General features: G+C 41.3%; 3 protein-coding genes across 3 annotated transcripts; all 3 read left to right on the top strand.

Annotated features, from left to right (window-relative positions):
* The first annotated feature begins 2999 nt into the window (after positions 1–2999).
* Positions 3000–5255, top strand: mrps14 (mitochondrial ribosomal protein S14). Its single transcript, XM_084368590.1, has 3 exons — positions 3000–3106; positions 4453–4617; positions 4860–5255. The coding sequence occupies exons 1-3, from the start codon at positions 3038–3040 to the stop codon at positions 5040–5042; spliced, it is 417 nt and encodes a 138-aa protein (XP_084224716.1). The 5' UTR covers positions 3000–3037; the 3' UTR covers positions 5043–5255.
* Positions 5256–5860: 605 nt separating this feature from the next.
* Positions 5861–9414, top strand: cacybp (calcyclin binding protein). Its single transcript, XM_084368672.1, has 6 exons — positions 5861–5977; positions 6770–6980; positions 7078–7174; positions 7275–7374; positions 7643–7737; positions 8121–9414. The coding sequence occupies exons 1-6, from the start codon at positions 5960–5962 to the stop codon at positions 8281–8283; spliced, it is 684 nt and encodes a 227-aa protein (XP_084224798.1). The 5' UTR covers positions 5861–5959; the 3' UTR covers positions 8284–9414.
* Positions 9415–11649: 2235 nt separating this feature from the next.
* On the top strand, positions 11650–20582 carry plk3 (polo-like kinase 3). The gene is made up of 15 exons (XM_084369172.1): positions 11650–11980; positions 12969–13076; positions 13191–13307; positions 13525–13654; positions 13776–13863; positions 14390–14485; positions 14660–14858; positions 15013–15139; positions 15393–15508; positions 16809–16929; positions 17019–17102; positions 17572–17734; positions 17952–18081; positions 18294–18404; positions 18535–20582. The coding sequence occupies exons 1-15, from the start codon at positions 11765–11767 to the stop codon at positions 18730–18732; spliced, it is 2004 nt and encodes a 667-aa protein (XP_084225298.1). The 5' UTR covers positions 11650–11764; the 3' UTR covers positions 18733–20582.
* Positions 20583–20921: the final 339 nt, after the last annotated feature.

Genomic DNA, 20921 nt, shown 5'->3' with positions numbered 1-20921 from the left:
GCAGAAACCGAGCCGAGAGAGAAACACACATGTAACCAATCTTCAACGACAGCGAGAAACGCTTTCAAAAAGAGGGAAAACCTGACTAACCTTTATGAAGTGCCACTCAAAATCCACAGAGTTCATTAAAAGAAATGCAACCTGATGATTCACTGTGAAACTCCCTCTTTTACACGACCTTACCTGTCCTCTCAGATACCTTTTTTTTCTGTTCTTGGAATTAAATCAAATAAGGCGACTGAAAACAGCATGTAACACCGTGAGTAAATAAATGATATTGGCAAGAATTCATGTCCCAGCTTTTAGTTCACCTTGGCAACAAACTGCAAATGGTTTGAGTGAATATATCTTAGAAACCAAATAATGTTCCAATGCAATACAACAGCAATACAGCAATATAGTTATCTTGGGCTCAGAAGCTGAGCTGTCATCTGTTTGCATCAATGTCCATTGTTGTATGCTGAAGATAATAAGAAATGTCTTACATTAGTTTTCACTGACTCTAAGTTTAGATGCACTCAAGAGAAAGAATTGAAATATACAAGCTTTAAACCGATAAAGACACACTACCTGGATATTATCTCTTGTGCCTGGCAGGTGTTCGCTAAGATAATATCAATTTATTGTTTGCAGAAATCACACTTCAGCCATTAAGGCAGAGATGTTACTGTATTGTCTCAGTATGATGCCACATACCCTTTAGTTTGATTATAGGAGGGAGGATGAGGAATGATCACATGATGGTTTCATGCTGTTTTGTGTCCATTAGTGCTACGAAAATGGAAGTACTGCATTACGCTGTCAGCTCTTACAGCAGCTTACCGTTAATGTTTGTTCTTGTTCTTGGCTCCAAAAAAAAGGAGCAGATTATCCCTGTATTTAAAAAAGAATGGGACATTTCTGTTAGAGTTTGGCTGTAATTAACAACAATTTATGGCCAGAGAGCCGCACCCCTACGTCATAGAATGAGAAAGAGACTTGTTCACTCCAATCAGGTTGTTTAAGGTCAGACGAGAGAATGTTGAAACTCCTTCAGGAGGATTTCAGGATTTTTTTTTTGCCAACTAACACAAAGCTTTATTGTCGCCGAGGGAATCTGGCAGTCTGGTATCCATCATAAATCTACTATACAAGGTAGAAAGTCACCGTTCGGATTCTCAAGCCTTTGAGATCTCTATGCAGAGGAGGTAAAAGAAATCACAGAGGGAAGGATTTTACCTGCCTGTTGATCTCGGAGCCGCCACCTCAGGGGTTCGAACTACAAGCAAAAACCTAACCGAGGGCTGAAAAGCAGTTTGACTATGATACACTGCTGCTGTCAAATGACGATGGTGTGTTTTTTTCTGGTTGACCGCCATGTATTTTTACAATTACAGTTATTTGAAAAGATTCAACTCAGAAAAACGCACTATTTTCGACCTCGAGTCAAATTAAAATGAAATTGCTGTTTCATTCAGTTAAAGAGATACTTCAATACTCACTTGTTAATGTGTTGCTCTTCCAATATAATCAACACAAGGTTAGAAAAATAATAACGCTATCTTAAAGCTACATTGATGCCTTTCATCTACCATCAAGTTTAATTCAATGCTCAGAGGCCTGTAAGGATTTCCCACCCTGCTTCACGATGATGCTCTTTATAGAGGAAGCACTGCCTGCAGTTTGTCATGTGTAAATATTTATCCAAGAACGCATCCCCTCGAGGTGCCAAAATAATGGGGATTGTTTCAGAAAACTTAAATGGAATCTGTGGGTATTGTTAAATGCTCTTTCTATAAAAAAAACAGTTTAAGACAGTGCCCTGCTGAACCATATGGTGAAAGAAGACCACAGTGCGAGGTTTTATGTATCTACGTCCTTAAATCACGAGACTTTCATTGTTAGTGGTGTTGATGGGTTTCAGGAGATTGAAGAATAGGATTTCAGTCAGACATAAGGTTTAGATTCAGTTAGAAAGGGACACCACTCAGAAAACAGAGCTCACACTCACAGAACAACACTGCCACCTGTTGGTTTTGAGGTAGTACTGCAAGGGTACAAAAATTTCAAGTCCCAACCTTGGATGGACTTCTGTAAATTGGGTCAAAAGGTCAAGGTAAAGCTGCTGTTGAGCTAGCAATTCGAGTATGCCTTTACAGCTGTTACCAAATCTGATTTTGCAAACAAATGTCTCTGAGTAAACGTGTAATGGTCAGACAATCAGTGTGTCCTACAGTAGGTGCAGGAGGTTTTACCTGCACCACAGCCTCTACACCTTCACTGTCCATTGCCTGAAATGTTATACTTGTCAAACATACATAAATGATAAGGATCTTTACAGCATTGTTTGCTAAAGAGAATTCAACTACTTTCAAATAGTTTAATGCCTCGTCTATTCATACTTTATTGAGGGGCAATATCACAAAGTTCACTTTAACTGTTGCTATGTTCAAATGTATATAAATGTCACTACAGATATAACAAAACTTTACCACTGGCTCAAAAGCACATGGGAATGCCTCACTACCTGTAAACTTTGTCAGACTAGTTCTGGTTAATGGTTACTGTGGTTATTCTAAATGAAAAAAATGTGAAATGTTAAATCTAAATATCAAATGAAAGTAAAAATGTTTTATCTGAATATAAATGTTAATTAAAACATGACATTTAAATCTAAATGTTAACTGTTAAATCTCAATTTTAAATGTTGAATGTAAATATCAAATCTAAATGTTAAATGTAAATGCTAACTGTTAAATCTAAATGTTTAATCAAAGTAAAAATGTTTGATCTAAATATAAATGTTAAAGCTTAATATTACATTTAAATGTAAATGTTAAATGTAAATAGTCATTTTTAGATCTATATATTAAATAAAAGTAAAAGTGTCTGATCTAAATCTAAATGTTAAAAGTTAATATAAATATTAAATTAAAATCTAAATGTTAAATCTAAGTATCACCTCCATTAATCACTTCACCCTCCTGGTCGACAGGGGGCGATGTTTCCAGTGTTGTATCTTCCTCTCTCGGTGGTTTTGCACAACACAGTATTCAATATGGCGGCCCACAGGATAGCATGTCTGGGGTTTAATGCCCTTTATTCCTCTGTCTGCGCCCCAAAGCAGGTAACTTACTTTTCATAACGTACGTGGTTTAATTTAAAGTGTTTACTTTGTGATCGTATCGCACATCTCGGACAAAGCACTGAGAACGCAACGTATTCAGAATTAGCTAGTCATCTTACTAGCTCTCCTACGTTAGCATAGTAGCTAATGCTAGTTAGCCTGCTAAGTAACGTTGATGCTAAATAGCTGTCTGTGTATTTATCGTAAATGCTGGTCCGGGTTACAATTGAGGCGATTGTCACTAGTTATTAGCTGTGGTAGCTTAAATATTATTATTATTAAATATCTTTTTTTTTTTAAGCTAACGGTGTCCTTAAATCATCTCTTACCTGTGACAACCACATCAATGAGTCTTCACATCAGTCTCAGACCAGTTAGTCTGTTTTTGCGGGTCAGGTGACCGAAGCAGATGCTGTCAAATAATTCAGACACTCTTTTATTGCCTCAATCCCACAAATTACTGATTTATTGAAACGTTAACTCATAAAGACATGTATAAGCCTGGAGGGTAAACATCAAGCTAGGGCGTCGTAGTAGGGACACAAGGCAGAGCATATACTGTATCTACAATATACATAATACATTCATGAGGCCGAGGTGGAATATGTCAAGGAGGAAGATATTATCTTCTGTTATCGAGGGTGTTAAAAAAAAGTGTTTGATATAGTATGTACTATATAAGAAGGCTAAAAAACTTACTATACTACTGTACTACTTACAATGAGCATGATTTCAGTTTGAACAATATCATTGTCCCCTGACAGCAGAGAGGAGATTGTGCTAGTAAGAAACTTTGTCACCCAGTGGTCATCATGGTATTATTATGTAGATATAGCAAATGTACAAGCTCCATGTTTCTCTTGAACTTTACAGTCTACAAAACAACTACAAAAATGACAGAAGAAGAATTAAGTGATTCTGTCTAAGAGCTGTTTCCTCCTATAATTTCTCTCAGTAAACAGCAGACAAATTACAGGTTCTTCTCAATTCTTTATATCGTCTCCATCAATATTGGTCGTATTTGATAGCTAGAGAGCTGAATAGGGTAGAAAATGTCACGACAGTGGGGGTGAGTGAGTCCTAAAGACCATGCTGACCCTACTTGTCCATAGCACATAGCACTGTGGATGATTCACAAGAAAAACTGATGTTGGATATTTTAGTTTTCCTTTAAGTTGGTGGGTCTGTGCTCAAGTAACCCTACTGTAAATGTATGTCTGAATATAAACATCACCAGAGTTTTCAACCTACTATCTGCAAAAATGGTTTGCAGATAGTAGCTCTGTGTACACTGGGGCATAATATAAGCTGTCAAGTAATAACAACCACTGGGACATTGTGTGCAGGCCCTGAGGAGCTGCTGGGGCGCGGTGGAGCAGGTGAGGAGTTACTACGTTGACTGGAGGATGCTGAGGGACGTCAAGAGAAGACAGATGGCCTTTGACTATGCGGATGAGAGGCTCCGGATCAATGCACTGAGGAAGAACACCATCCTGCCCAAAGAGCTTCAGGTGTGATGCAATATCCAGTTATTACACCGTGTGTCGTAGAACTTAAGTTAGTGTTATCATTTATTAGATATCACCAGAATCAGATTGTGATTATGTGGTCTTATATTATGTTGCTCATAATTAATGGTTCAGTGTGCAGTATGTATAATTACAGGAGATGATTCATAACAACTGTGGTGATTCCAAATCATTGCAAATGCAAATAATTATTGAACTTCTAAACTGTTTCATATCTTTTGCAGGAGTTGGCAGATAAAGAAATTGCGGCGTTACCCAGGGACAGCTGCCCTGTGAGGATACGCAACAGATGTGTGTTGACTTCCAGACCTCGTGGAGTGAAACGCAGGTGGAGACTGAGTCGGATTGTCTTCCGTGACTTGGCTGACCACAACCAGATGTCTGGGGTTTTCAGGGCCAGGTGGTGACCATTGTACACTGCAGCCAGCCATGAAAAATCAATCAGACGAGCAGGACATCCACATTCAATATGTGGATATATTTATATTTTCTTTTCTTATGAAAAACAACAAAAAGCATAACATTCAAAAATATAAATGTGACTCCTTGTTGGAGAAAACTTCCATGTGACTTACTGTACTCAGAAATCTATGAATAAATGTTGTACATTATAAAGCTTTTTTCTCCAGTGTCTTAGTTGTTTTTCAAATGTAATAGTTGAAACATGAAGTAGCAATGTTTCATAGTATTTTAATATAAATATGGTCAAGAAAAAAATGAATATCCTCCACTTGAAGAAGGTGAAAGTGTTGACAGACCAAAGAATCCACTATATGAAAGTTGCAATATCTTATCCTAGTGTGGTTAGAAAATACAAAGTCAAATACTCCGTTTGAATGACTTCCCTTTCATGTGGTTGGTTCATGAGTAGTTTTGAGGGTTCCCATGGATCCTTGAAATCTTGGTAAGTTTGTGAATCTGAGAGAAAAAAAAGGGGCCTTGATAGTTTTTGAAAGAAGACATGAATGGATATGGGCCATTAAAAGTGATTTTAATTATCCTCGATCCATGTCTTAAAGTATGCCTGTCGGGTCCTTGATCTTGGGGGAATTTAACCTGGAGCATCCTTGAAAGTCATTGAATTTGATGTTTAGGGTCAGGGTGGACTATTACAGACTGAACCGAGGAAACCCAAATCAAGTTGAGTTGTTACCCACTTTATGGATGTTAACACTTCTGTCCAGTAGGTGGCGGTGGTGCGCCTGTAAGCTGGCTCTCCACACACCACCCATCATATAGAAGAAGAAAGAATAGCCGCAGACTCCCAGGAGTGAACAAACATCTCTGAACCTAGCTTACATTAACTGATAAACACAAATCCCCAATGGATCTAACCGAACAGGTAAACACCGTGGTTTTTATTCAGTTTAGTGCAGGCGGACAGGGCAGAACTGGGGTTTATGGCATTAGCTGAAAAACTACAAGATGCCAGTTAAAGCAATGCTATGTTAGCTAACATGAGTTAACTTTGCTAGCTAGCATGCCGCCGCGAAAAGATGTTCTTAGCAGTGTCTGTTATTTGTAGCTGCAGTTTCAAAAAGTATCTATCTTCATTTTAAACCAAACTTAAAACGCGTATTATAAAATATTATGAATAAAAATACAAGTATTATAACAAGGCCCACTCGTGTGTGGCGGTAACGTTATGTGTCAGTCACCGTAGCCAGCTAGCTTGAACATACCAGAACATCTGGGCAGTGTGTAACTAACGTTAGCGCGTATTATTTGTAATCATGGCATAGAGATGTAAGTCGAGAGATTTTATGTAATGTACGGCTTAAATTGAAGACAGTGGGGCCCAAGTATGTATTGACTAACTAAGCATAGCGACCAAGGTCCAATTTAGCTGTAACGTTATGTTGACATCCTGTGACAAGCAAAGATCTCCAGTCACCTACCGGGGTGAAGTTGGTTTTAGGTTGGATATTGGACAGATAGACTCACCCAGTGTTGGCAGCAGGAGGGCGGTTAGCTCGCCTCCCAGAACCTAAAAAATATCTTTATAATACAATGGCTTTTAAAAAAAAATAGCTTCAATGTCATGTGACCCAGTGACAAACAAACAGCTTCTTGGTGGTGTCAGTAAATTCAGGGATGTGCATTTCTCCACAGTCTAATTCTTTCCTCAATACAGATCAACCAGCTGGAGGCAGATTTGCAGGAGCTGGGCTCCCTCTTGGAGAAGGCGGAGAGGAAAAGAGTGCAGGAGGTGCTGAAGCAGGAGCAAAAGAAGGTGGAGAAGGAGCTTTCAGTTAAACGCCAACAGAAGCAGCAACAAGCCAGGAGAGAGGCAGACCCGTCTGCTGCCTCTAAAGCAGCATATACAGTCAAGATCACCAACTATGGTATGGTACCATTGTTTAGTAAGACTGCCAGTCATTTGTGAGAGTGCAAAGAAAGAAGTATTTGCAAACTGTTCACACTTGTGCCTCTTCTGTGCAGCTTGGGACGAGTCAGAGAAATTCGTCAAAATTTACCTCACGTTGAAGGATGTGCACAAAATTCCATCAGAAAACGTGGAGGTCAACTTTACAGAAGGGTAAGATGGTAATCAACAAACATACATATATACACAGTGTTTATTATTCATCACGTGAATAACCATACACATATACATTTGCTCATTCTTTCTTTTGTAGGTCCTTCTCTGTGTTAGTAAAGGATCTAGGTGGGAAAAACCATCAGATGACAGTCCTCAACCTGTTGTACCCAATCGATGAAAAGGAGAGTTATAAAAAGGTGAATAAAGCCAGTCATCAGTTAAAGAATTAGTGTTTGGTACCATTCAGTATCGATATTGAAACAATTCCTAAATGTTTTTTGAAGATCCAGCAGCATCAAAGAAATCAAGTAGTCCTTTTTCTTGCCAACTGCTGCATTTCAGGCTCAGTGTTGACATGCATTTTACCCTTGGTTTCAAAAAGGGTTATTTCTGTTGGAGAACAAAGCAGCAGAGTCTTGTTGGCTTTTTGAAAAGGCCTGTAACCATTTTTTCTCCCTTCAACAGATCAAAACAGACATGGTCCTGCTCATGTGCAAGAAGCAGGCGGTAAAGAAGTGGGAGTGCCTAACAAAGGTGGAAAAGCTGTCTAAAGAGAAAGAGTAAGTTCAAAGAAATATTGATACATTTTAGTGCAAGTCATTTTAACAAAGCAGTAATTGTTAGTGACAGAAGACCTTCAAATAATTGTACAGTGTATATGATGCATATGACTAGTACTACTACTACTACTACTACTACTACTACTAATGACACCAATGTGTTTTAATTAGCTAATAAACAATGTTGTGAGCAGCTTTGTGAAAAAAAATCTCTCATCTGGCCACCCACTCCCAATGTGCATTCTCCTGCTAATGTCAGACTGGTGTTTGAAGCGCAGTACCACATCTCTATGCCAGGTGTCACTGTATATGCTGCAACCTTGGGTGTATGCATGAGACTATTCTGATGATGTATGAACTGTTGTCATTTTGTCCCTCAACAGAAAACCCGCTGCCGATGACAATGCAGACCCCGGCGACGGCCTGATGAACATGCTGAAGAAGATTTACTCAGACGGAGACGACGAGATGAAGAGAACCATCAACAAAGCCTGGTCAGAGTCCCAAGAGAAGAAAATCCGAGGAGAGGGCATGATGGACTTCTGAGATGCACTCACTGCTCTTCAACAGCAGGACGCAGCTGACATGACTTGAATATTAAATGTTGTGGGTTGAAACTACCAATATATCTATAAATCATCATAAATAAGATGTAGGGATTAATGTCTAAGCCCCTCATTCTGGCCCTGGTATTCTGAGAGACATAATACATAAACCTCTCAATAAATTGCACAGAAAAAATGCCTGCTCAAACATAAGTGTGCTGTCCAGCAGATGGCAACCTTAACACGGCAAAAAAAAGCTTTTTTGCCTCTTTTATTTTGTTTTGAAAAGTTAGATTTCATTGGTTAAAGGACCACAATGCAGTTGTTTTTCTTGAGATAAATGTCTGTCAGTAGTTCATAGTATAATTTTGGACCAGGGTGAATGAAATATAAGACTTGTTCTGTACAGTCGCATCTTAATATTGTTCTGTGCAGCCAAACTGAGCTGATATTTAAGATGTTTTCAAGTGTACATTTGCCAAAGTCATGCTCATAATCCTTTGATGGATATTAGGCCTGCCACGATAACTACTTGGAAGATTTACTGTCAGAAAAATTGATTGCAAGAAATGTTAGTCATTTAATGCAATAGATAACATAATATTATTGTATAATAATGAAGGCACACCCTTTCACAGAGCAGTAAACTTTTAGTTCTTAATGTTTAGACATTGGAATTGTTTAAAAACAGGAAATAAGTCATGTCGATAACTCGGTAACGTAATCATCGGGACAGGCCTAATGGTGATAATCAGCATCTTCTGACATCTTTTCAAGTCTTCATATCTGCCTCTTTTGTTTCATTCCACAAGTAGATATAGCTGCAAAGACAGCACTACTACTGCATCAGCCCAGTGTAATATTGTTTGTTACTGCATGGGTCTGTATTTTACCCGTTCCTGTTGTATAGTGCAAAGCTCTGAAACACATTCTTTGTCATTCCTTAATGTGACGGCGTCCGACTATAATCTTTATATACGGCTGCACTATTCAACACTTGTGATTGTCCCTCCAACATTTGTTTTAATTACGTCGATTATTTTTACTTTGGTTGTCGTCTTCATCTGACGTGTCTTGTTGCTCGCCCTCAGGTTGTTCATGAAGTTCTCACAAATACAGATCTTCAGACTCACTCTTCTTTGCGTCTCGTCTGTGATTTAGACGTCAGAATGTATTTTTATTTAGTGTTGTAACCATTTATCTTTTTGACTTGGGTGGCACCGCTAACTACACATATACGGCTTTTAGAGTAGTCACAGAAAAGTTGGTGTTGTACTTTAAAGGCAGTGACTACATAAACTTAATTTTAACCCAGCACGGTCTATAAAAAGATCACTGCTGTAACAATATAAATGTTTACCCAAACATTAAGATACATGGTAATATGAGCAAGATGTTCAGGTAGTATTTGACAAAAAAAAAGAAAGGATACTGGTTACCTAGGTTACTGTGTGCAGCACGGTTTCTGATGGTTCGTGGCCCCATCTCAGCATATAAAGAAGTAATGTACACATAAGTCACCATATACTAATGTTTCGCTATTTCATTCAACATTCATTTGCATTTGTTTAAAATTTGTCATTACTAAATGCTAAAAGAAAAAAAAGCTTTGATCCAAGGCTGCTGAAAATGTCCGGCCCATCTACGTTTCCTGATTTTAAAGTCTCGCCCAATTTTATTTGTAACTGAGTTGCCCTGTTGCAGCCTGTGGCAGCAGGCTTGTGAATAATAAAGACCAGTGAAAACTAGGCTAGTGAATTAATGGAGTTTTAAATCATTTAAGTCCTGCAGAGCGAGAGCCTCCGAGCTGCTCGTTGTGTCCACCAGGTGGCAGCTCAGATCAGCAGTTCACCTGGGTAACTCTGGGGATCACACCTTGAATCACACACACACAAGGGGGAACTCTAACTCAAGATTTTATTGCACTGAGCTTTTATTTTGAAGAGTGTCTGAAGGTTTCGGGTAGAACAACAAGCTCACTGCTGTCTCTGCAGTTTTGATAAATTAATTATAAAGATCACTGAAATAATTTATGAGTCATATAATTGTTTTGTAAACAGAGAGGAGTCAAATTATATAACCTGCTGTGATATCCCCACGATGATCAGGCTGCATTACTGCTCTGAATATGTTGTGCAGATGACATGTTAGATCTGTTCAGTTGATATGTTTGTTTATTTGCAACACGTGTAGCCTTTAAGAGATGAATGACTGAAGGTGGTAAACTGTAAATCATTACTGGTCCTGGGGAGTGTTGAATGAGCCACAGCGACGTGGCTGCATATCTCATTTGTTGGAGGAGGTGACACATTAAAGGTGCACTATGCAGTCTTTCATTGGAGGGATTTGTTTACATATGCAGATCCCTCAATTAGTCAAGAAAACATTTTTACCATACATGTAAAGTGTGATGTTTTATGTCCCCATGAATCAACATGAAATCACTTTTTAGGCACTGAATGAAACGCTAACTGCTGTTAAGTGTAGCTTCCTTTAGCCAGTGAGCTCAGTTCACAGTGCAGCTTGTGGTTCGGGCTGGGAGCTCGAGGACCAGGGGGGTGCCGGGGCTAGCTGGTTAGCATGCTAACTGCATTAGATTTCTCCACAACACAAGACACAGACATCATAACTTCAAATCTGCTGTTTCTTCACTTTTTTAAATTTATTTTTTGTGGTGTTTCATATAGATGGACAGATGTCAATACAGCTGTTTAAAAGCATTTGTTGATAATTTTAATTTTTTATGTTTTTAACTAAAATGTGTACATATTGCCCCTTTAATATAAGAGGGAAAAGTAAAAGAAAACGTTTCAAAAAGTTTTTCAAAAAGTTAAAAGTAAAAAAAAAACAACTTAAAATGAAGATAAACTAAAAATAACTCCTCTCCTCTCCTCTCCTCTCCTCTCCTCTCACCTCCTCCTCTCACCTCCTCTCCTCTCCTCCTCTCCTCTCCTCTCCTCTCACCTCCTCCTCTCACCTCCTCTCCTCTCCTCCTCTCCTCTCCTCTCCTCTCACCTCCTCCTCTCACCTCCTCTCCTCTCCTCCTCTCCTCTCCTCTCCTCTCCTCTCACCTCCTCCTCTCTCCTCTCCTCTCCTCTCCTCTCCTCTCACCTCCTCCTCTCTCCTCCTCTCTCCTCCTCTCCTCTCCTCCACATGAGCTTCATCAACGTGAGCTCCTCCGGTTCTTCATTTCACGAGCACTTTCATTCATGTTTCTTCATGATTGTTTTGATTGAGACTGTCTCTGAGCAAATCGTCTGGACTTTCTCCACCAGTGCGCCACCTCCCCCCCGCCCCCTTGCTCCGTGACGTCACCCGCCCGCCTATAAAGTCTTGGAGAGCCGTGCCCAGACACGCCAGATGGATACAGTCGGACGAGGTGGACGCATCAGTACGCAGCAGGCAGACTACTGAACACACACACAAGCGAAAAGGGATATATATAACTCTCCACGGACTGATCGTTCACACCGCTGTGCTCAATGGATACCGGTTGTTTCACCGCGGCGCAGCGCATTTCGTGCCACGCCATGAATGCGGATTTATTTAAGCCTGCTCCGGAGCGCGGACCCCAACAGTCCTCAGCCCCGGCGAAGACCGGCAGGAACAAACCCGAACAACCCAAACCAGAGCTGGCGCAGGTGGTGACAGACTCCAAGACGGGCAGGTCCTACAGTAAAGGAAAGCTGTTGGGAAAGGTATGAAGATTTCATGTTACGTGTCTCGCCTCTCCACGGGGTTCTTGTTCAGGCGCAGGGTTTTTTGTATTACAGACTAAGATTAAAGACTTGACACGGAAGCTGCCCGTGATTAAACTGAATTATCAGCTGCTGTCCAGGTGTGTTAGTAATGCGGGAGTACTGAATGACCTCGTGGTGGCCAGTCTCCCCCCCTCCACCCCGTGTGCGCGTCACTGCTGAATGAATCAGGCGCAAGGTGTGCCCGGCTCCCTGTGCGCACAGATGATTGGCATCACTTTATGAAAGCCCAGGAGTCTTTTTTAAAAAAGACTCATCTCGTTTTAAAGGCCAAATCATCAGGACATTACATCTTCCTCCCTCTGCCATGACCCCTCTCCCGCACCATACCTCCGCTCTCATGATTTTCGACACATGTATGAATGGAGCGACTGTATCAACATGTTGCTCGTCATCGATACGCTGCGTCGGGCAGCCAGCCAAGTCTCTCTCTCGCTTCTTTTTTTTTTCTTCTTCTTTTCCTCCGCTGCCTGCCGCAGAGCTGGAAACGTCTCCGTCAATTTCACGGTTAATGAATGCAGCAGCTCTGTCTGCCTCATCCCTGATGTCCTCAAGCCTGCGTAGCCTTGATTGCATCCAGTGAATATGCACGAACAAGCAGCTGTAAACATGACATTAGGGGTCGATTGTAGGTTTTGGAAGCATATGGGAGCATCCAAGGAGACAAAAGAGGCTGGTCAATTGATTATGAAATGATGCAGCAGGGTAGATTTAACCCTTGTGTGTAATCCAGGGTGTTTCATGTCCTCTTTTAATGATTTCCTTTGCCTCCCCGCTTTAAGAATTGGCATTGGCTCAGTCATTGTTGGGAATGCTGTACAGCTATTGATCCTCGGATCAAAGACGTGCCTTTTGAAGCAGACTGTGGTCATTGCAGGTTTCCAACCTGCTGCTTTTCTTAACTGATCATCCTGTTTTGTCCCCTAAGGGTGGCTTTGCTCGATGCTACGAGATGACAGACCTCTCCAACAACAAAATGTATGCCGTGAAGGTGATCCCACAGAGCCGGGTGTCCAAACCCCACCAGAGGGACAAGGTACGCAGTCGAGCTTGTTTGTGTCTTGCACAGAGGCCCGAGCGCAACCTCGATCCAATACCTGGATTGTGTTTGAAGACACACATTGATTGTCATTTTTTTCCCCCCATACAGATCACAAATGAGATCGAGCTCCACAAAACCCTGTCGCACAAGCATGTGGTGAAATTCTCACATCATTTTGAAGACCAAGAAAACATCTACATATTCCTCGAGCTCTGCAGTCGGAAGGTGAGAAATCTGCACAGCTCGACTCCACACAATATAAATTTGAGTATGCGAACCCAAACAGCCTAAATAATCATGGATGTAAAGTCCCAGACACCCCCCTGAATCACAGCACCATCTAATCTCGTATGCTGTTGCGGTGCGACTGGGTGCAGCAGTGTTGCACAATCCCAGTGACGGATGTGGGGTCGACTCTTAACACATTGCTCTGTCTCCGCAGTCGCTGGCACACATTTGGAAGGCGAGACACACGCTCACGGAGCCAGAAGTGCGTTATTACCTCAAACAGATCATCTCTGGCCTAAAGTACCTCCACAGCAGAGGCATCCTGCACAGAGATCTCAAACTAGGTACGTGAGTGAGCGTATACGGCTGGAATGTGGCGTTCACGCACACGCTGGCATCCCAGGAATCTGCAGGCGAATGTCATGCGTGGAATGCTGACGGGACGAATGCTTTTGTCTCTTTCAGGCAACTTCTTTGTCAACGAGAACATGGAGCTGCGGCTGGGAGACTTTGGCCTCGCTGCAAAGATGGAGACAGTGGAGCAGAGGAAAAAGTGAGCGTTGTTTTAATACTTTTTGTGTGTATTTTTCAAATTGAGGAAGCCAGAAGCTCTCAGATTAAAACAGGACTGATATTTGAATGTTGAAAATAGTCAAATGTATTAAATGGCCTCACTCAACTCATTTTTTTTTAGTTAAATAGACATCCAGATCGCTTTTACATAAACATAACCCCCCCAGAGTCTGAACATTACAGTCTAAGCCATTTTCATAACACACATGAGCCTAAAACCATTACGTCAGTTACTAATCACACACTTCCTCCCACCGCTTTCCCTCAGTACCTAACTAAACCAAACCGGTTTCAAGTGGCAGTTGAATGTAGCGCTCACAGTACAGTTTCAGTACCTGTTTGACACCTTCCTGTGGAATACCAGAAGACTGAGTGTAGCAGGAAAAAGAAATGCTTCACCCACGACTTCCTCGTTTGCATGATGCACCAACAGAACAGAAAGTAACTTGAGTCGCTTGAGATGTTAAATCCATCCTGTGTTTCTGTGTTTGTTTTTTTTTTTTTAGAACAATCTGTGGGACTCCCAACTACTTGGCTCCTGAGGTGCTCAACAGACAGGGCCACGGCACGGAGTCTGACGTCTGGTCCCTCGGATGCGTCATGTAAGTCCTAATTTCAGTCATGTGTACAATAACATTTGTGGAATCTGGAGGAACGGGTTTTGGGTTTAACTACCTAGCTAGCCTCGTTTTATCTAGGACAGCTCAGATTGTTTTTTAATGCGAGTCATCACTTTGCGTCTGGAGTTGACCAATGGTCGTCTTTGGTTCATTCAGGTACACGCTGATGTGCGGCAACCCTCCTTTTGAGACCCTCGACCTGAAGGAGACCTACAAGTGTATAAAGGAAGTTCGGTACAACTTGCCATCCTCGATTTCCCCGGCGGCACAGAAACTCATCTCAGGCATCCTGCAGAAAAACCCCAGCGACAGACTCTCACTGGATCAGATCCTCAACCACGAATTCTTCACCAAAGTACGAAAGAGTCGCACAAATTTAAAGAAATGATGATTTGATGTCCTTTTGATTCACTCGTGAACACGTCATCCTCTTCACTCACAATGATCCAGCATGCGGCCTCCCTCCCTCTTCAGTCTTCCTCACCCTCTCGTCTCCTTTCTCTCTCCAGGGTTTCACCCCCGATAAGCTTCCCCCGAGCAGCTGTGTGATGGTGCCAGAGCTCCACCCCCCCAGCCCTGCCAAGAAATTCTTCACTAAAATGGCCAAGAGCCTCTTTGGCAAAAAGAAACCAAAGGGTAAGGAGCTGCTCGACAGCCAAGTGACCAGCACAGAAGAACAGCTTATCTGTTCGTTACATATTGGATGTAATTATGCGGCACCTGCCATCTTGTTAATCTGGTTTCGTCTCATGAGAACTGACTGTTTAATAATGTTTAAAGTAGAACCAGATTCTAGTTTTTCCCTGAAGCATTTCCAAGTCCTACTGTAGGGCATATAAAGGCTTATTTGTTGTGACTACAATGTGAGAATCTTGGTTTTAATTCACAGTGGAGAAGATTCCCTGCGAGGAAAAGGATGACAAAGACATTTCCAAGCTGGTGTCAGGCATCGTTAAATGTTCCATCAACCGACAAATCAGCTACAAGACAGTGGGACCCAATGAGGTACGTGTCATCTTTTTTTTTTTTTTTTTTTTTTTGTTTTGTTTTGTGTGTGTGTGTTCGTGGCCTACTTTTGCAAGGGGAAAAAAAAACGTTGGCCTTGATTACTTGAAACAAAACAGGGTAATTCCAGCCACTAATAAGGTAATAAAGTTCCACAAATAGTACAGAAGACATATTTGAATGGCAGATGGCATCAGTTATGACTTGTGTGTTCATTTGAACAGTTAAAGGATCTTATAAATGGCACTGCAGCGGAAATTGGGTGACTAAATGTCTATAATTATGAGTTTTTCTTACGAATAGCATTGCAAGTTACCAGCTTCGAAGACCACGTTAGACTGACTGAATATGGGGCAGCCATATTATTCGAACAATGGATTATGCTTTTAATTATACAAAGCAATCGTCCTCCTTCTTCTTAAAGGGATTTGGAAATGTGTTTTTTCCGGTCTATTGAGCTTTATTTCACTGAGACTGCAGTGTGATTCTGTGTCAGCCCAGAAGTCCTTCAGCCCGTCAACAGACGAGTGAGATTCTGAGGAAAGATGTTGTAGCTGTTTTATATTTAGTGAGAAACTGAAGTGCGTTGGACTGAGAGCTCAGTATCTCAGGAAGCTGTCACTGCAGACTCACCGACCGTTTCTCTCTCTCTTTAAATGTGGCTACAGACTGTCTCTTGATTATGTTGTGTTTTTTCTTTTTTTTTTTTTTTAAATCTTCCTGATCAGACCTGTGACTAAATGCCACAACTGCAGGAAGCATAGTTGGCCAAACCCTAATCAGACTGGTCTAGTTGCTATTTATAGAGCTTCATGAGAACTACATTGGTTGCTCTTTGTGGGAATTTTTCTTTTTGTCAGCCTCATAATGAGCCAGTGAAAACTGGTTGTAGTCAAGAAGCTTGACCTGGATTTCTCCTATTTTTTTTTTTTCTAGTTGTCAAAAGTACCTGGTTTACTTTTTTTAGTTTTCAAAAAAACATGACAAACGGATTACCACCAGATTATCAAGAAGGCTTGTGTGGTCACATGACAGTATAAAAACTACACATCAAATGTGCAGCATGCTTGCAAAGCATGCATAAGGAAACTGTGGTACTAAAAGTAGTTTTAACCCAGCACAGTGTCGGTAAGATGCAGATGATTAAAAACAGCCCTAGCAGACTCAAAGCACAAACATTGCTAGCTGAGCAAACATTAATAGAACCCGTTCAGAGACTGTCTCATGCATTTCCTCTTAAATCTTACTACTACTACTTTCACCTTTGCCATCTTAACTCTTATCTGTTGTTTCTCCTCAGGTGCCCTCTCCCACCGGTCAGCTCGTCAACTCCGTGCCTCTGGAACAGACTCCTCCCGAGGAGGAATCCAGGAAGTCCATCTCCCGCTCCTTCAAGGGCACCATGGCCAGCAGCACTGAACGTAGGGCCCCTCTGAGTAGACACATTTCATTTTTTACGTCCTTGTCTTTCGTGAACAGTGTTTTAACTTCATTCTTGTCTCCTCTCCAGCATGCGAGGACGCCCTGACCCCCGCAGCTGTTGCTGAATCAGCCGTGAAAGTGCTCAACGGCTGCCTGGCAACCATGCCCGCAGGTAGGGGAGCGCAAATTAGACAGGACTATGAAACTGCAAGGCACGCTTGGCCAGCAGCATAATAATAATAATAATAATAATAATAATAATAATAATAATAATAATAATAATGTTTGCCAAGTCAGATCAATGTGTATAACCTCCTTACAATAAATGGAAATGCAGAGTCACATCTCTAAATCTAAGCACCATCGGTGTGCCAAAAAAGTGCTGCTTCTTCCAACGTGAACCACCTCGTAAATCAGGAATGATGCAGAGTAATTTAAGTTTAATCAACTGGATCTTTCCTTTGCTTCAGTCATCCCTTTACATCCTGTGAATATCTGCTGACTCATGTAGCCTAGAGCACCTTTTTTTTACAAGCTTATAGCTTAGTCTTTTTCATGAAACTCTGACATATTTTTGGAAAGCTAAACATTTTTTGTATGTTCCATATCCTTATCATTTTTTTTTATCTTTATCTCTCCAGCCACCAGGAACCCGCCCTGTTTGTCCAGGCCTCAGTCCTTCCTGTGGGTGACTAAATGGGTCGACTACTCCAACAAATATGGTTTCGGCTACCAGCTCTCGAACCAAAGCATCGGCGTGCTCTTCAACGAGGGAACACATCTCAGCCTTTGTAACCAACGCAAGTAAGTACAGTGAGAGCTACAGTATTTACTCAAGGTGTCGTGTAAACATTTGCTTTGCTTAGACCTGTGTGATTACTTAAGACAAGACTCGGCTGAGTTACTGTATTGGTCCAATGAGTGATCATCAATTTCCACAAGCTAGCCACGTCAGAATCTCTGAACATGATTCATTTATTGTATTGTAACTTATAAACTATGTTTCTTTCCCTCCAAACAGGACAGTCCACTACTGCATGACCAACAACAAACACTTCAGTTTCCCTACCGACTCTCTACCTGAGCAGCTTCGCAGTCGGAAACAAATTGTAGAGCTCATAGCCAACTACATGGAGCAGAACCTTATGGAGGTACGAGCAAAGCAGTTCATTATTAGTTAGAAGCCATTCTAGTTTTATTATTCTGATTAAACAACTGTATGCATTGAATTTCATACTGAATTTAAGGTATAGATTGAGAGAAGACAAAGCCCTAAAAACTAACATTTTGGTAGATTTTTGCAGAAGTCGCATAGCAGCTGCAGAGTGATTTAACAAAATGTGTTCTGTCCTCTCTTCCTCAGGGTGGAGATCTGATGTGTGAGGAGCAGGTCTCGGGTCCTCCTCCTCTGCTGCTACAGTGGGTGAAGACTGACCACGCACTCGTCATGCTCTTCAACAACGGCACTCTACAGGTTAGTGAGTTAGTGAATAGTGTTCTGCTATGGACCCTCTTGGGAGTCTGAAATTGAATAACCATTTTGGTAACACTTGTATCAGATTAAGGCTCTTTTCTTACATCGTTTTGTTTTCAACCCTCTCCAGGTGAACTTCTACACAGACCACACCAAGATCATCCTGTGCAAGTCATCTGACGACTCCTACCTGCTCACCTACATCAGCCGGGAACGCGTCTCATGCACTTACCTCCTCAGCATGCTGATTGAGATGGGCTGCACCTCAGAGCTGAGCCACCGACTGCGATATGTGGTCCAGCTGCTCCAACACCACACTGATGCCTGAGAGCACAGCTCTGTGCCTCCCAGGCTGCCTGATCGGCAGATGCCTTCGAGGCTACCTGACTGGTTAACCTCTTTCTTTTTTTAGGCAGCCTGACTGGTTGATACAATTTCTCAAGGCCGTGCCTGGAGGAGCCGACACCTGTTCAGTTGCCAGATGGAAGGCTGCTCAGAAGAGCTGAGCAAATTTTCCTGTCTGGACTGGTGCTTTGGCAGCGGATTCCTAGTTTGATTGACCTTGATGAATATCAAGCAGTCAGGAAGTTGCCCAACGCAGCATCTGCCTCAAGGGTTTGTGCCTGTCCAGCTTATGCCTCAAAGGTATCCACCTGGAAGGTATTGATACCTAAAGTAATAGACTCCTACCTGGCTTGAAGTGATGGATCCTCACAGGCAGATGCCTGAACGAACACCCAAACTCCCAATCACATCCCCTCACTCACTCAAAACCACCACTTCTTGACTGGATCTTTTAAAGCCTCCAACCAACCCTTCAGGCTCCCCTGACAGCCGATAACAAAGGCATGGTTTCTCAAAGGTATCTAAACACTAAAATCGTCCTATTTGCTTGCAACGGGAACAAAGGTGAACTTGCAGCTGGAATGCTTTGAGGCTCCATTTTCCAAAAAGTATTTTAGCAGCAAAGTAATTTATGGCGTTGACTTGCACTGGATCTGTGATCTGACAGCAGAGGTGCTTTGGGAAGACCTGTGGTTTGATTTTAGAGAGAGAGAGAGAACCTCCTACCCTCGGTTGGTTTCTGGCCTCTTTGGACTATGGTGCACACATTCATTTCTTTCCCTCCTTTTTTTTTTTTTTTGTTTTGTTTTGGAAGAATTGAGCCAACTATAGGATCACACTACGATCTTGACCTCACATGCACAAATAACATTCCTGGCCTTATTTGACGATGGTGATGCTGAGGTTCAGAGAAAGTCAGCGCTGCTTCTGCTCCAACATCACTTTTGTCTTTTTTTTTTTGTTAGTTATTAGAAACAAATTTCACAGGCGTGGTACACGGCATACTAAAGGGGCTATGGGAGCAACACAATTTTGCACTTTTTTTTTTTTATTTTTATAAATTCATCTGGAACGCAAAACCTTTTTACCACCACTTGTTCTATTTTATTTGTTTTTAACTAAATACCAAAAGGCTTTTTTTTTTGTTGTTTGGTTTTTAAAATGATTCAGTTTTAAATTCACATGCAGTAGGTGAATGTTTGTGTGTGCCAAATATGTGCTGGTTAAACAAAACTGTTGGTTAGAAGATGAGGGTAGGGAGGGGGGGGATAAAAGTGCCTTTCTGAGGGATGTCTGTATAGTGCAATAACAACCTTTTGTGAATGTCAAGCTGGATACAAACAAGATTCGTGATGGGTTTTACAGGTGGGATTTACTTTTGTACTTTGAGCGAAGTTTAAAAGTAAGTCCAATAGCACTACACTCTCACTACCTGGTATAAGCTTTTAGAACAACTGGTATCATAAATATATATCCCAGTAATATCTATGGAAAAAAAACATTGTACTCTGTTGTACTGTACTGTAATCCTTTATCGGTTTACATTGCTTTCTCAACCCAGAGTTGTATCCTAAAAACTGTGACCTGGAATGCAAGTATTACGTGTTTTCAAAAAACCCAACATTGTGAAAGCCATCTGCCAATTGAGAAGAATCTTTATTTTTTTGGCACATAATGTCCTGTTTATTTATTTTTTATTTATACATGTTTTTATTTATTGTTGTTGTAAATGTTACGGTCTTGACACGAGGACATGTTCAATTCCGATCACCTTTTGTAATGTAACATATTTGGGGGAAAAATGGGACAAAAATAAAGTTTATTGAAAATGAACTTCATTTGCCATTTGTGTGTATATAGTATTTGGTGCACGATTTTTACTATTTTTGTTAATTTATTCTTTGGCCTTTTCATGCCTTATTGGTGTAGCTCAAGAGTGACAGGACACTGGGTGAGAAAGGGGGCTGGGTGACACGCAGCACTGGGCCACAGGTTGGATTTGAGCTCTGGGCCGCTGCGGCGAGGACACAGCCTCTGTCATGGCACAGACTACCAACACTGGTGTGCCCAGTTTTTATTTTTTTTTTTAAACGAGCTAAGCCTTAGTTGTGTCATTCACATCTATTGTAAACAGTCTGGCAATAACTTAAACTTTACAGCCAAGTTAAAAAA

This window comes from Pagrus pagrus, assembly GCF_965226575.1.
Source record: "Pagrus pagrus genome assembly, chromosome: 12".
NCBI classification, from domain to species: Eukaryota; Metazoa; Chordata; class Actinopteri; order Spariformes; family Sparidae; genus Pagrus; species Pagrus pagrus.
This window is presented reverse-complemented; position numbering and strand designations above follow the sequence as displayed.